Source organism: Lissotriton vulgaris, chromosome 12 (genome assembly GCF_964263255.1).
Source record: "Lissotriton vulgaris chromosome 12, aLisVul1.2, whole genome shotgun sequence".
In the NCBI taxonomy this organism is placed as follows: Eukaryota; Metazoa; Chordata; class Amphibia; order Caudata; family Salamandridae; genus Lissotriton; species Lissotriton vulgaris.
The window spans coordinates 13,900,351-13,917,088 of record NC_141700.1 but is presented as its reverse complement, the minus strand read 5'-3'; the positions used below and the strand labels follow the sequence as shown (position 1 = coordinate 13,917,088).

The window sequence follows — 16,738 nt, the reverse complement described above, 5'->3', positions numbered from 1 at the left end:
CCCATTGTAAATACGTTCTAAGGAGGGAGGTGATTACGTTCCGGCTGGGTTAGAGGGGCCCCTGGGGGCTGATTCCATCTGAGCGGAAAATCCGGTCGTTACATCTGGCGTCACGAACTGTTTACGTAGCCTGTGTGCGCTGTATTGTTTTAATCTTGTTGGTTTGCGCTCAGCTCGTACGTATAAATTTTTGTTTATAATTTTGTATATACTTTTTGTGTGTCGACATGTTTGCGAAAAAATCGACATCTGTTTTCAAGTTGCCTATTCAGATTCCCGGCTGGGAGTCTACGCCTTACGAGGCCTTGGCCCGTGAGTGGGCCGATTCTACTGGTTTGAGTGAAAATTGGTCTTCCTGTTTGGAGCAGGCGGAGCCTGCTGATGTGGTTTCATGCTTGCAGAAAGCGCCGGTAGTGAAGGGGGATGAGCTTCCTATTTTGGGACGCAGAGGTTGGATTGTGCTCAATGCATACAGAATTCTTCATGAGAGGTTTGTTCAGTTGCGGAAACAGTTTGCGAATATGGAAGGGCAGTGTGTTGAGTTACAAAATGCGCATACTCTTTTGCGCTGTCAGAATAAATTGCTTGCCGATAAACTTGAGACTTATCAAACTATAGCCGAAAGGGCTGCAGTTCGCATTGCGAGATATAAGTACAAACACCGTCGTGGTCGTGTGTCTACACGGAAGGTGCGTCTGGTCGTGGCGAAAGCCGGACTGGATTGGAACCCTGACGAGTGGGATGGTAATATCTGGGATTCAAATGCTTCTGACTCCTCGGCTGAGGAGGGTGACAAGAGCGAGTCTTCTCGCTCCGGACGTGACTGTAAATCTGCTTCTTGTGATGATAATATTGTTCCCGGCGACCGTGGTCGCTCTTCCCATTCAGGTGATATGTCTTGCCCCGATTGTTCTTTTAAATCTAAGATGCGGGCTTCCTCGGAAGCTCTTCCTGAGGTTTCTGCTCATCCTGTTTTTCGTCGCAAATTACAACAAGCTCCTGGTAATCCGGGTGGTGTTGCTCTGGATAGTATTGAAGATTTTACTCAACAGGAGGTTAGTGACATTTTACAACGCTTTCGTCAACGGCCCGGTGAGGCTTTGCTTACGTGGATGGTGCGCCTTTATGAACTGGGCGCTGCCGGTATCATGCTCGATGCTGTTGATTGTTTACGATTTTGCTCTTTGAGTTCCGACTCTACCATTCAAGATCATTTTCGAAACTATAATGGTGCTGGTCAGATTACTTTGCTCCAGCTTGCGTCTGATGTCTGTAACCATAAATATCCTACTGAATCTGATTGGCCTGTCAATGACAAGCCGTGGTACACTTTGCGCGATGCGTCGCAACGTTTGAAGGAGGAAGTGGAGAAAACTGCGATTTTTCTCAGTACTTCTGCCAGACTGTTGGATGGTCTTTTAACATCTTCTGTACGCAATCGCATTATCCGTTCTTCGCCTGTTGCTTACAAGCAGGTTATGATGACTTTGTTGATTAATCAAACTGGCAATCCTTTGTCTGCGGTGCTTGAATCTGTTCGTCAGCTTGGTGAGTTGGGTGAATGGTTTAAACCTGAGAGACAATCTCGACCTGAGGGTCGTACTGCTGGGGACTATAAGTTCTCTAGACGTGATATGTTTCTTGCACTTATAGCTGATGGTGTGAAACGGGAGGATATTGATGGCGAACCTAATAATCGCTTATGGGAGATATTTCGTAAGCGTGGTTTGGATCGGAAGGAGGGTGCCCGTCGTGTGCGGAAGAATGATTGTGATCGTGATTCTGATGACAGTGGTGATGAGACGTCGTGCGGATTCTGATCGCCGTGATGATCGGCGTTATGATCGTGATGTGTCCCCTCATCGTGACAATGTGAGAGGGAGAGAGGGGGGAAAAGCAAGGGGGAGAGATGATCGTGCTTCCAACCGAACTAGAGATGAGAGAAATTATTCCCCTGAGCTGAGGAGAAGGGAGGATCGTCACAGGCTTTCTGATCGTAATTCACAGTACTATGAAAATGACAAAAATCCATTTCGTAATGGAGATGGATATGAACAGGAAATTTTGATACCCAAGAAACATGAGAGTATTTATCCTGATTTGTCCTGGCTAGCGGAACGCAGTAAAAATGACTAGGAAATAGGTCAAGCTCCAGTACACAGGTGGGCTCACAGAGACAACCGACCCTATGTAGATATTGAGATTTTTTGGAAACATCGTAATATCCAAAGGGCCCGAGCACTAGTAGATACAGGAGCGGAGGCCACTTTAATTCATGGAAAATCAAAGAAATTTAAAGGACAATTTTTCACAATCACTGGTTTAGGTGGAAAAGAGACCCCCGCAGTGCAAACTACGCTTGAAATAAAAATTGGTAGGATTCCCCGTAAAGAATATTCTGTGTTAGTCGTACCACTTTTGGAGTATATAATTGGAATTGATATTCTAAAAGGAATGACTTTGCATTTGGATGATGGTTGTTATCAATTTGGAAGTAAACATTACATTTCGACCAGACCCGTACGGGTTGGCCGTTTACGGATGCCCCCCATTAAAATTCCTCAAGCCACGAAAGTGGTTTCTCAGAAACAATATCGTATTCCAGGTGGTCATGATGAAATTAGTGCCACAATTCAGGATTTGGTTGACGCAGGAGTTCTAACTCCGGTCACGTCTGCTTGGAATAACCCCGTCTGGCCCGTGCGCAAAAGTGATAATTCTTGGCGCATGACTGTTGATTATCGAGAATTGAACAAACACACACCTCGTTTAGCTGTTGCAGTACCAGACATTGTCACTTTGATTCAGAGAATTCAGAAGCATCCAGGTACATGGTATGCGTCCATTGATATTGCTAATGCTTTCTTTTCGATTCCAATTGCCCCCGAGTGTCAGGAACAATTCAGTTTTACCTGGAATGGACGTCAAATGACGTTCAGGAGTCTTCCTCAAGGTTATGTACATAGTCCCACGATTTGTCACCGGCTGGTGGCGGAGCATTTATCTGAGGTGCCCGTGAACCCACAAATACAGGTGTGTCATTATATTGATGACATTTTGATTCAAGGTGAGACGCAAGATCAGGTACAGTCCCATTTAGAGCAGATCCTTGATTGTTTACGAGCAAAAGGTTGGGAACTCAATCCTGATAAATTACAAGGCCCATCCCAAAATGTCAAATTTTTAGGTATTAATTGGCATGAAGGTCACAGAGAGGTGATCCCACAGGTGAAGCGAAAAATTTTAGATTTTGCAGTCCCAAGGAATAGAAAAGAGGCTCAGAGTTTCATTGGCTTGTTTGGTTTTTGGCGTCAGCATATTCCCCATTTGAGTCAGATTTTGGCTCCGTTATATCGAGTCACTCGTAAAAAGAATGCGTTTGAATGGGGTGAACCACAACAGAATGCTTTTAATTTGGCGAAAGAAGCGATTCAGTACGCCTTGGATTTGTGGCCTGTGGGCGAAGGTGATGTGGATTTGAATGTGTCTGTGGAAGGTCCGTATGCCAATTGGAGTCTATGGCAAAAGCAGGGCAGACAAAAAGTACCATTAGGTTTTTGGACCAAAAAATTACCTGAGGCTGGTGAGCGTTATACACCATTTGAGAAACAATTGCTTGCAGGTTATTGGGCTCTGGTGGATACCGAGCAATTGACCCTAGGTCATACTGTGATTTTGAGACCTGAAATTCCTATCATGCAGTGGGTTTTAAGTTCGCCGAAGTCCCATCGAATTGGACATGCTCAAGAGGCTAGTGTGATTAAATGGAAATGGTACATTCAGGACAGAGCGCGTGTGGGTCCGAAAGGTGTGGCTGTGTTGCATGAACGAGTGGCGCAGGCGCCCTCGAATAAGACTGCAGATGAATGTTCTGTGCCTGTAGTTCAGGAATCTCCTGTCAGGTGGGGTAAGCCATTTGATGATTTGTCCGCGGAGGACAGAAAACATGTGTGGTTTACAGATGGTTCGGCGAAATTCATTGGTGAAAAACGGCATTGGAAATCAGTTTCATATAATCTGATCACACAAAAGTTATTGAGCACAACTGGTGAAGGAAAGAGTAGTCAATATGCTGAGTTATATGCAGTTTACCAAGTTTTGAAGCAGGAATTACCTGGCACATGTCATATTTTCACTGATTCCTGGTCCACGGCTAATGGACTGGCGATATGGTTACCAACTTGGCATTCTCATAATTGGGAATTGCATTCAAAAGAACTGTGGGGAAAAGAATTATGGCAAGAAATTTGGGAAATGCTCCCACAGAGTACTGTGACAATCTTTCATGTGGATGCTCATACCCCGATTGACTCCCTTGACAAATTCTTTCATAACATTGCAGATGAAAAGTCAAAAATTGCTGAGGCAGTGGTGGACATGCAGGACTCTGATTTGGCAGGATTGGCGAAATGGGCCCACCAAAAAGCAGGACATTTTGGAGAAAGAGCCACTAGCAGGTGGGCTTCCGATCGAGGAACTCATATTCCCTTAAATTTGATTAAAGATGTTATTCTGCATTGTCCTATCTGTCAGCATGCTAAAAAACGATCAGTGCCTCACATTGTTAAAGGCCATTTACATCGAGGAAAAATGCCCGCTCAAATTTGGCAGATTGATTATATTGGTCCGCTCCCTATGAGCAGAAATTGCCAGTATATTTACACAGCTGTTGATACTTATAGTGGCCTATTGGTCGCTTTCCCTTGTAAACAAGCTACCCAAGTTAATACTATTAAGACTCTTGAATTACTGATACTGTACTATGGTGTCCCATTCCAAATTCAATCTGATAATGCATCCCACTTCCGTGGAAGATTGGTGCAGGAATTCTGTGTGGAAAATAATATTGAATGGATTTTTCATATTCCTTATTATCCGCAGGCCTCGGGCCTCATTGAACGCATGAATGGCTTGTTGAAAGAACAGTTGCGTAAATTAACTAATGACCACTATACAAATTGGAAAGACTTTTTGTTTCAAGCATTATTGATTTTGAACAATCGCCCTTTGTTGCATGCTGAATCTCCTTTAATGCGTTTGTTTCCTCCTATTGTTGATGCAAAACCTAATTCGATGTCCAATACTGTTATGTACTGGGAAATTACCCCCGGAGCTTTGGCTCCCTGCAGAGCGACCCCTGGTTCCGCAGGCTTGGACCTGCATGCTATGAATGATACACTTCTGAAAGGTAGAGACCGAATCATTGTTGAGACTGGCATTGGTGTCTGTATACCAGCCGGTAGCTTTGGACTGATTGCCCCTAGATCGGGCCTTGCCTTGAAAGGTATTCAAGTTCTCGGAGGAGTAATTGACAGCGATTATCAGGGAGAGATTAAGGTTCTCCTGCTTAATAGCAGTGAGATTGATTTATCGATCAAGAAATCTGACCGTGTTGCTCAGTTGCTGATTATGCCCGTTTTCAGTGGTGAGATTAAGAAAGGCACTGCCCCGACTTTGCTAACGATACGAGGTCAGAAAGGGTTTGGTTCTTCGGACAACCCTGGCACCAAAATATGGGTGCAATCGCCTAAACATCCTCCTGAACAGGCTGAAGTTATTGCGACCGGTCATGACAACACCATTTTGGTGATGAAGCCAGGGAAAGATAGCTGGGAAGCTGTCCCAGCTGACAAATGTTACTTACGAGAATGATTAAGGCCTGTGTTTGTATTTTTTCAGATCATTCTCTGGACTGCTGCTGCAGGATGTGCCGGCGTTGGACTCTTTTTGGTCTGCTACGCCGGGAGAGGAGAGAACCCACCGACTTCGGTTGATTGGAGAACCCGAGTTCCGCGTTCCTTCGCTGCGTGGGATACATCTTCTAATTTCTGGATTACCCTTGCAAAACGGGTTACAAACTCTCCACATTTTTGTCTCACTCCTATGAGATCTGTGACTGATATTTTAGCGACCTGCTTGGTTGCTGTCCCTGCCTCCACTGAAACGTTGCGGCACATTTTCAATATCTCGAGTGCCCGTCCTAATGTTATTTTGGGCGATTTTCCCGCCCATGAATTTTGCCCTTTGTGTTCTGCCCCTTCTGACTCTGCTCTCCCGATTCCTTCCCAGATTACTACATATAACATTACGCAGGGTGATTTATGTTTTATTTTTACTTGTGATCCCAAGGCTATTTCTGAATGCCTGAGATTGAAGTTACGAGCTGCTACATCTTTTTCTGCTCATCAACGATTGCTCGGTTTACGAAGACTTCCAAGTTCATGTATTTCCGTTAAAAATAATATGACATGTAAAAGTTTATTAGTTGTTCCTAGTTATTATCGTATAATGTCACTGCCTAATGGCTGGCTTTTCTCCTGCGGGAATACTTCTTGGCCCTATATTCCCGCTAATATTTCTGGAGGTCCATGCGCTATCACTAGATTAAGTTTATTAATGTTTTCCTCACACCCTGGTTCCCATTCCCGTGTGGTACGAGACTCTATGAAGTTACAAGAAGACTGTGATTCCTCCGTACACCTTTACTCTAAATCGGAGTATCTTAGTTTAGCTTTTTCTATTATTGGTGTCCCAGCATTAGCTGTTTATAATGCAAAAACTATTGGCAAGATGGCCTGCTCGATGGTTAAATCCATTAATCAGACTTCAACTGTATTATCTGACTTATTATTAGATGCCCAGGGTGAACGCCGAGCCATTTTGCAGAATCGCGCTGCGATTGACTATCTTTTGTTAAAACATGGACATGACTGTTCTGACTTCGAAGGCCTCTGCTGTTTTAATTTGTCTGATCATTCTAAATCAATTCAGGCCCATATTGACAAACTTCACGACTTGACGGCAGAAGTTAGAAAACATATCGACCAGGGCTGGTTCGACTGGCTCTTTAATTGGTTGCCTGACTTACATTCTTTACGACAGATTTTAGGGGGTGTTATAATTTCTATTTGTATTTTAGTAGCTATTTGCTGCTTTATCCAGTGCATTCCCTCTTTATTGCAGTTTTGTAGATTTGGTAGGAAGAGTAGGTCAGTTAATTTTGTTTCTTATTATTCCTCCACTGATGTTAGTTCTATATAGAACATGGCTAATAGACTGGAGTCAAGGGTGAAATGTAATAACCAACTTTTTCGACCCTTTTTAGAAGGATGATGGACAGTGACTCCAGCCTATTACCCTTGTAGTACAGGGATTAGGACTATAAGTAGGACCTATCCATAAGGCACAGTAGTGCATTTTCGTACCCTTTTCCTTAGATCAGGGCTTATAAACTTAAGCTAGGGGATAGATATATAAGTATTAGTGATGATCCGTCCTTTTGTAAGAGTATTAGTATATTTTCTATGGAGTTATGCATATTTTGGGCCTTGCAGGCCTTAAACGGGACAGACTCCATCTTGCCCTCTGCCTGGTAGCTGGAGAGGCTTTCTAGGTTAAATGTAATGTTTTAGTTTCAAGGTGTTGTTCGCTTGGAGAGAACCGGTTCAGGCTGGCCCTTATCGAAAGACTGTATTTTTCTCCACTCCGAAGACACAACTTCAGGCCGGCCGGCTGGGAACGTGTCCTTGGTACGGGGAGGTACAAGAATTTGGTGGGCGGCAGGTTACTGGCCGTAACTTTCCATGAAGGGACAGCTTCCATATTAGCGAAAGTGTTAGGCAATGAGTCAGTTAGTTCGTAGGCGGCAGCTAGCCGTTAGCATCTCTGCTATTAATTATTTCCATGGCGGACAGTCGCCATCTTTGAAGTCCGAGAAAGATTTAAGACCGAGACTCTCTGAGAAAGACTGAAGGAGAAATAGCGCGGAGCGCACAGAGACAGAAAGAGAGAGATACGGTAGCTAATAACCAGTAAGGTTCCAGTGACTTGGAGGGAAGCAGACGAGATTGAGCCTAGCGGTGCAGACGTGTACTTGTGACGGCTGGGGTGTGACTTCAAGACGAGCCAAGACACAGAGACGAGAAGGGAACCTAGATGACTGCCGAGCCCCGACTTCATAATAACCAGGTGATCTCCGCCCTTTCCTTAAATCACTCTAACCTTTACCTTTTCTTTGCAGAAAATACATTGCATAGTATTGCGTTTATGTTTATTATCAATAAATATCCTGGTTTGTTGTGAACCGACATGTGCCTTGTATTCTTGTTCAATCATGGTAACTGACCCTTCTAGTTGAGCATTGTTTGCATGAACGGATGTGAAATCCCGATCAGGTAAGGAGTGATCAAGCAAATAGGAAGCGAGGGGACCTTTGATGCCAGGAGCAGAAGGTACATATTACAATTAGGAGAACCGTGCTAACTTTCATTGTCATAGTTTTATTCCAAGTAGATAAATGAGAAGTTGCTCCCATAGGTGTCCATAGGAAAGTGGTCGTCGTTGAAATACGGCGTTAATGAGAGCGCTGGGGGGGGGGGGGGATACCAGCGTGGAGGTTCGCCGGATTGTGAACCGTGTGTAAATGAGAGCGCTGGGGGGGGGGATACCAGCGTGGAGGTTCGCCGGATTGTGAACCGTGTGTTAATGAGAGCATTGGGACTGCAGGCCCGTGTGTAGACACGCCGGATTGTGTGTCATATCTGCCCTAGGGTAGATTAGTCTGGGTCTGAGTGGCCGCGAGACTAGCTGATATGAATAGGATATGGTAGAAAACCTATGCATGTTTATTGCTATTTCCCCATCCTTAGGTACGAAATGTACATATATGTATCCATACCCATTGTAAATACGTTCTAAGGAGGGAGGTGATTACGTTCCGGCTGGGTTAGAGGGGCCCCTGGGGGCTGATTCCATCTGAGCGGAAAATCCGGTCGTTACAACCTCACACCTGCAGACCACATGGGGAGAAGAGGCTTATACCTCACACCTGCAGACCATGCGAGAAGAGGCTTATACCTCACACCTGCAGACCATGCGAGAAGAGGCTTATACCTCACACCTGCAGACCACACGGGGAGAAGAGGCTTATACCTCACACCTGCAGTCCACACGAGAAGAGGCTTATACCTCACACCTGCAGACCACACGAGGAGAAGAGGCTTATACCTCACACCTGCAGACCACACGAGGAGAAGAGGCTTATACCTCACACCTGCAGACCACACAAGGAGAAGAGGCTTATACCTCACACCTGCAGACCATACGAGGAGAAGAGGCTTATACCTCACACCTGCAGTCCACACGAGGAGAAGAGGCTTATACCTCACACCTGCAGACCACACGAGGAGAAGAGGCTTATACCTCACACCTGCAGACCACACGAGGAGAAGAGGCTTATACCTCACACCTGCAGACCACACAAGGAGAAGAGGCTTATACCTCACACCTGCAGACCATACGAGAAGAGGCTTATACCTCACACCTGCAGTCCACACGAGGAGAAGAGTCTTATACCTCACACATGCACACCACACGAGGAGAAGAGGCATATACCTCACACCTGCAGACCACACGAGGAGAAGAGGCTTATACCTCACACCTGCAGACCACACGAGGAGAAGAGGCTTATACCTCACACCTGCAGACCATGCGAGGAGAAGAGGTTTATCCCTCACACCTGCAGACCACATGAGGAGAAGAAGCGGACATGTAGAGGAGTTTGGGAAACCATGGGAGAGCAAGAGACATGGACTTCACATCTGCCTACCATCTGAAATGATGAAGAGGCAGAAACCCACCCATTCAGACTTTTTAACAAGAGGGACAGCTCCAAAGTAGATAAATGAAACAGAAAGCTGCATGTCAAAGTCACATACCATCTGAGGAGAGGATGAGGCCCGGACCCAAATGCACAGAAAATAAAAGATGAAGGAGTTGTTATTAAGTCGTAAGTAAAGAGAGGAATCTTGCAACACCCACATCCAGGCCTGCTGAAGTTTCTCATGAAGGCCCCATATCCCAAGATGACCACCAACACTGTGCAAGTCTTACCTGTGTAATGATGGCATCCAAGCCATTGGCACCCCAGGCGTAGTCCATCGGATTCGAATGCAAGACCCCCCTGGAGGAGGAAGGAGACGAGCAGAGGTTAATGTCCAACAGAGGGGCTCCCATCAGAGACCCCCCTCCGAATGGTGCCGGCAGCCTGCAACTCACCAAGGTCCCATTCCGAGGTTTGGCATGGCCGTCGGTGCAATGATTCCATTCACCAATTGCTGAATGATCCTGAAAGGCAGACAATGGTAGGTGAGCCCGCAGGTAAGAGATGCTTCAGGGCCACTCACAGACAAACCCTCGAAATGTGCAAGCCCCTCCCACCCCAAACACTGGCCCAGATTATGGGGGCTATTAATCAAACGTGCAACTTGGGGTTTTTATTCCTAGTACCCCATACACCAACTATTATCTGCATGAATTGCATTTCACAGCATCACTCCAAAGGTGACTGTTGCTTTTATGTACCAAGTGCCTAAAGCAATTGAGAATTGTTAGCCAAACAGTTAGTCTTAAATATTAAAAGCCTTCTTCCGAAACAGCAATTGTGCTTTACCCTGCTGTCATTTAGATGGGATTGGAGAGGTTTCTATTGAAAACAATCTCTGGAGATATCTGTTCCTTTTTTGAAAAGCAGATCCATTAAGCTTGAATGTGGACATTGGACAAGGAATATTAAAATAACCAAATCTATGAAATAATAAAGCAGCAGCGCTTAAGAACAAAGAAAAACATACACAAGAGGATATGGGTAAAACGGGACACTCTTAACACAGGCAGATGAGTACACAGGACGTGGACATGTCATTAAACTCTTACCATTACAACTTGTTCCGCCCAATGGCTATTGAGAGTCAACATGTTTCCCCTATCCTGAGAGCGAAATCATTTCAGCAATCCTATCATCAGTTGTAGGGTATACGCTCCCTTTCGATGTCTACACATAAAAGCCAAGGACAACTACAGATTCCGGTCTACCGCCAATCCCAGGGAACTCAGAATCGCATGGCAGAAGACATCACTGATGAGTGTCAATCAGCTGTTGTAGATTTCAGACCTTCTAATCAATTGTACCACATAGAAGTCAAAGAAGGGACGTCTAAAGAACAAGAGCTGATGATCAGCACATATTTACCTGCCCAACAGAGATTGGAACCTCTCAAGTCAAGCTCTGGCATGTTTCTGGAAGTCCAATAAATGATATACCAATGTCTACTGAAACGGATGCAAACTCGAGCCCAGCTTTGTCTTGGAGATATCACAAGATATAGTTGAGATATTTTTAAGGCAAAACCAGGATCATCGAGGCCCTGCTTTTCATACATGACTGCTGGTGCTGTTTTTTGCCCTTTTCCCCCAGCCTGCCTATAATACAAGGGACATGTAAAAAAGGGCTGCATTCACTCCTGACCAATTGATTTGTCAAAGGAAATAAGACCCTCTCACCCTTCTAGAGTGGGGACACCCTCTTGTCGACCTGGTGTACGGCGTGCTGTAAGACGTGCCCGCGGCTGCCTGGCACCATACCGCTGACGAGATTGGTGTTCCCGCTCTCTTCGGTTCTCAGCGTCCCGGTTGTCCTCAGGATTTGAGCTGGACCCAAAACCAGGAAATTCAAAGGTGTCGTCAAATATGCCAAAGGCAATTTGTCCGTAGCCCTGTGGCAAACTGAACATGTGCTGGTCCAAATTCTGTGGAGAGAATAATGTGGTTGAAGACTGCCATCAGCCCTTTTCAAGATGTTATTAAATAGTGAACAAAGTCACACCACCACCCACAAAACACCTGTTTATATGCAGACCACTCCCTAAAAATAGAATGAATAAGAAAACAGAAGAGGCGTTGGAAGCCTGGACACGCATACACGCACACTCACTCTGCAGGGTAAATGTATTGCTTTGGCTCCTGTACAGGGGTTAATTATTTACATTGTCTGTATGATGGAGGAGGGTGCTTTCTGGGCAGTCTCCTGTGCTAATGGCATTGAACAGGCAATGCAAAAGAGGTACCCTCTGCTAAGAGTATTACAAAAGAACTGTGGGAGGCTGGAGCCTGTTTTCTAGTTGCCCACCTGGCTGTATGGATTGGTACAATTGGGGGGCAGAAAAATTAACTCAAATGCTGCCGCACAACAAACTGTAGCTAGACAAACTCATCCCTTGGCGGCTAAGAATACAAGTTCCCACGTAGGAGGTCTGGAATGTGTACAGTGGAACAAAATATTTTTTCCGTGCTTTGAGGACATGGAACACTTACCTCAAATGGGTGTCGATTCTGGTCACTGCCTGGGGCCGATGAGCTGGAGCCATTTTCTGCATTTCTGAAGAAAACATAGGTTAGGCGTTCTTATTTAAGCAAGGTAAAACATTAATCCATGTAGGAGGAGAGTTGAAAGAAAGGACTGGAGAAAAAACTTACTTTAAGGAGGATGATACTCCAAAAAGGTACAATTACAAATATTACTTACCGATAGAATGCACAAAGCCACTTCACCCACCACATCACCAAAAATTCCCTTGATTTCGACCTACTGAGAAGTGTGTAAAATCATCTGTTTGGGCCTGTGCCTGGTGTATGTTTAAAGGAGGTTTGACACCATCAACATTCTTCTCACAATCAAACTCTAACCTGATACATACTGAAAGAGCGAAATTAAACAAGGCTGCATGAATGTGGAAGTGGACAGTAAACACCCCTATGATGCAAAGCTGTTACTGCTCTAAAAGCTCCCTGTAGGAAGCTGGCTCTGTATATACTATACCGAAGTAAGGTACAGTGTGCACAGAATCCAGTGGAACCCAAATGGTAGGCAGAATTAAAAGTAGATAATACCTTACTCTCTATTTGTGGTATTGTGTACGAGTAGTTATGCTTCATCAGAGGGTTGTGTTAAGCATTTATTGTACAAACTAAATAATGTCACACATTAAAAGACTGAACTCAGATCAATTTGTTTGTATAAAATTATTATTTAGTTATATTTTATTTCTAGAACCAAGCCAGGCCTGGTGCAGTTAAGTGAAGTAATGCTTTGCAGGTATAATGCAGTTGAATACAATTGAAATACAGTTGGATGCAATTGGTTTACAGGTAAGTCAGTCAATATTACTTTACAATTACTTTTGAGATTACTCTAAGTTACATTTCAGATTACTTTTAAGTTACCTTTTCAACTCATTTTGATAGGACTAGATATCACACTGGAACATTTCCTAGAGAAAATGTAAATAATTCAGTTTTTGTACATTTGCAGTTTCTTAGGGGTTTCATACAAACCAACTCCACACTTAAAAGATTTTTCACAAAAAAAGCAGTCAATGTACTCCGGTGGGAGAAAATAGTGTTATCGGTAAGTACTTGGGTTTTGGAGTTTGTATTCTGATGTTAGAACCAGGGATCCCCTAGGGTCGAGGATGCACTCTAAAAGCACTGTCAGCAGCACCAGGGTAGCTGGGTGCAGAGTTCCGAGATCCAATGTTATCCAACGGGGAATAGGTGGCCTTGGGTAAGTGGATGCTCACGAGCAGGCCACAAGCTCCTGGAATAAGGCTCAGGGCAAAGGGGGATTCGAGTTAGCACAAAAGGTGCACCCACAGCGGCACAGGGGTCTCCGGGTGCAGGGTGCTGCTTTGGCATCAGGTGCCCCGTTGTTTTCAATGAGAATTGCCGATTTTGGTTTTTAGCTGCAGGCTGTCCGGAAGTCTTCCAGGAGGAATCAATAGCTGAGCAGGTATGCTGGAGGGCTCGGGACGTAGGTGCACCTCAGGTCCCCTTCTCCAGCAGCAGGGCTGCTGGATGCAGGGTTGTCTTTTGAGGTCAGATTTTACCCCAACGGCCCACTCACAGTTGGGGTGGTCTCCGTGCAGAGGTTGCATGCAACGTTGGAGAGTCCTGGAGGGGTCAACCCACAGTGGACTCGGACGCTGGAGCACCTCGCTGGGACAGGATTTGGGACAAAGGTGTTGGGTGCAGTGGTGGTTTTCTTTGTCCTCAGCAGGTTCAGAGCCTATCTTGGGAGTTTCTTTTGAACAGAGCTGCTGTTCACAAGAGATCCGGTCTTTGTTGAAGGTAGTTGTTCTTCCCAGGGGTTCTGGAGGTCGCAGGCTGCAGGACAAGCAACTTTTGGGGCAGGATCTCTGGAAAATGCAGACAGGCTGATAGGGTTGGGGCCAAGTCAGTTATTCTCTGTAGTCTCCTCTGCTGGGCATCTTCTTTCGTCCTTTTTTATAGGTTGTGGGAATCTGCTTTTCTGGTTCATGGCTGCCCCCTAAATACTGCATTTAGGGGACGTTTTAGGGGTCTCAAGGTCAGTAGCCAACAGCTACTGACCTTCGGGTGACTACACCCTTTGTGTGCTCACCCCCCACGTGGGGGAGTGGGCACAATCCTTAATGGAGAGTGCCTACCATCTGCAAGATGGCAAGCACTGAAGAGTGGGCTTCATCTCGCCTCCCCTATCTGTGGGATGAGGTTGGCAGAGGAGGGGCACACCTTCTGCGCTGTGCTAATTTTTCCCACCAGTCTTCACGTTCAAAAGGGGGCGAGACCTGAAGGAGGCCTGCTCCTTATAGCAGGAGAGGCTGGGGGTCGCATTATAAAAGCTGCAAGGCCTTTGAAGCTCCCCTGCCACAGATAGCACTTCCTGGCCTGGGGGAGGTGTGTCCACCTCTTCCCAAGAAAGGCTTTGTTTCTGGGCCCAGGAAGCGAAGGCTACCAGCCCAGGGGGTCCAGAAACATGTCTTGTGGTGGCAGGCTGGTGTTTACCAGTCAGGGAACCCACCAGAGGCGGGTCGTTTTTTAGGGGATATCTCTAAGATGCCCTCTGTGTGCATTGTATAATAAATCCCACACTGGCATCAGTGTGGGTTTAGTATGCTGAGAAGTTGGATACCAAGCTTCCCAGAATTCAGTAAAAGCCATTATGGTGCTGTGGAGTTCGTAATGATAAACTCCCAGACCATATACTCTTTTATGGCGTTACTGCACTTACAATGTCTAAGAATGGACTTAGACGCTGTAGGGGGTACTGTGCTCATGCAACTGTACCCTCACCAGTGGTATAGTGCACCCATCTAGAAGGGTGTCTTCCCTATACCATAGGGAGTGGGTTGCAGCCATGGCACACAGGTATGTGTGCCATGTCGACTCTATTCTCTGCACCAAAACACACAGCCTGCAATGGCAGTGTGTGTGTGTTAAGGTAGCGGATCTCCAAGGGTGGCACAATATGTTCTCTAGCCCTAAGAGGCCTTCCCTGGTCTTACCTGTGGCCAGAGAAGTGTCAATTGGGGTACAGGGTATAGTTTTGGGAAAGACCACAGGCCCTGGGAACCGGGTTGGCAGGGACCCAGAGCACATCAAGTCAAGTTGCATCACACGTCTGGCAAAAAGGGAGGTGGGGGGATTGTTACTGCAACAGAAATCCAGCTTCCTACACTCCCTAATGTGAGAAATTTTCAAAATGCACAGCATTAACTTACACTAAGTAACATCTGAACTTCCTTTCAAGGAAATAACTCAAACAGTGATGGGCTTAGGATACTGTGACTTCAAGCTGCATCTCACATCTTCTCAAACTACTGAAACAGCCAACAACGCACTGAAGGACACATACAGATACTGAGGACTACAGGAAGTGTTCAACATTGTACATTCCTTCAATTAGACCCGATTTCCCAGTCAGTTCTTTTTCAAGCGTTTCCCCCGCTTTCATCGGACCCACTCCCTACTGAGGTCTTTCGCACTCTATACCGTTCCCCAGAAGCCTATGCTTCAGTTCTATCACTTTCTTTTCAAACAGGGCTTTGAATAGGAAACTTTCACAATTCATTACTTCCTCTGAGAACTTAGCCACTCAACTGATGAAATGATCTCCTTAATAGAAAGAGCAACACAGTCACATCGCTCTGCATGGAATAATTTGAAGGCCTTGCTATTCCTTTGACAGTATACCCACGTCTTTGTAGAATTCTTGCACATAACTTCAACACCAAAACAATAGTCACAGCACCTGCTGACAACTAAGCTTACATATTCAAATAAAGACAACAGCTCTTCAAACCAAAGGACACATCAAACATTCCAGGCAGACACCCCTATTATTATTCTACTAGAAAACGTTTCCTCTGTGTTGATGAACACAACATTAACATTCTCTATCCCGGACATTGCTCATAACCTCATCAACTACTATTACAAGAAATCTCTAAATACCAATATACCGCTCACTAAAGCTAAACAAAAAGCACAGCCTCAGTTTATGAAAAACTACAGAAAAATCATGCCCATGAGCTAGAAAACATGAAGCAAGCAACAAACCACTAAAATTATACTTTATTATAATAACCAGATGAAACATCAGTAAAACCCAATTCTCCATCCAACTCGCAACACTACAAACCAAATCAAATCAACCAGAAACAATCAAAACTCAATTTTGAAAAAGTGTTCAGCCTACACGTTTCAGGACAACCTACTTCTAACTCATCAATGTGGCTTTCAGGAGAGATTTAACACGTCTGGAGATCTGGAAGACACACTGTTTTGACAATTTTGACGCCTGTTTCCTGCTCGATTTCCTTTAGTTTCCACCCTTACAGGGTCCCGGGGCATGGGGATGATGGGGTTCTGAAACTTTATAGTCACACTTATATCCAGAACATTTACAGCCAGACTCTCACCTTTTTATCTACTGCCCCCTCTCCTACAGAGCAGAATAGCTGTGGTTCCATCTCTGTCCCTAACCCTTCATCCTCTTTAAGGAACATCGGAGTGTTTTAATGGTGAGAAGCCGGGTCAGCAGCCAGGACTGCGCGTTTGGCCTCCACCTTAACCAAAGAGGATC

At 45.2% G+C, this 16,738-nt stretch overlaps 1 protein-coding gene across 1 annotated transcript in view; it reads right to left on the bottom strand.

Annotated features, from left to right (window-relative positions):
- The window catches only part of RNF126 (ring finger protein 126), a 108,866-nt gene that overhangs the window by 40,088 nt on the left and 52,040 nt on the right, over nucleotides 1-16,738 (bottom strand). The window contains exons 3-6 of the mRNA XM_086946738.1: nucleotides 12,151-12,214; nucleotides 11,341-11,585; nucleotides 10,057-10,125; nucleotides 9,892-9,961 (exon numbers count right to left, since the gene is read on the bottom strand). Coding sequence (XP_086802864.1) covers nucleotides 9,892-9,961; nucleotides 10,057-10,125; nucleotides 11,341-11,585; nucleotides 12,151-12,214 — 448 coding nt within the window. The remainder of the gene's footprint in view (nucleotides 1-9,891; nucleotides 9,962-10,056; nucleotides 10,126-11,340; nucleotides 11,586-12,150; nucleotides 12,215-16,738) is intronic.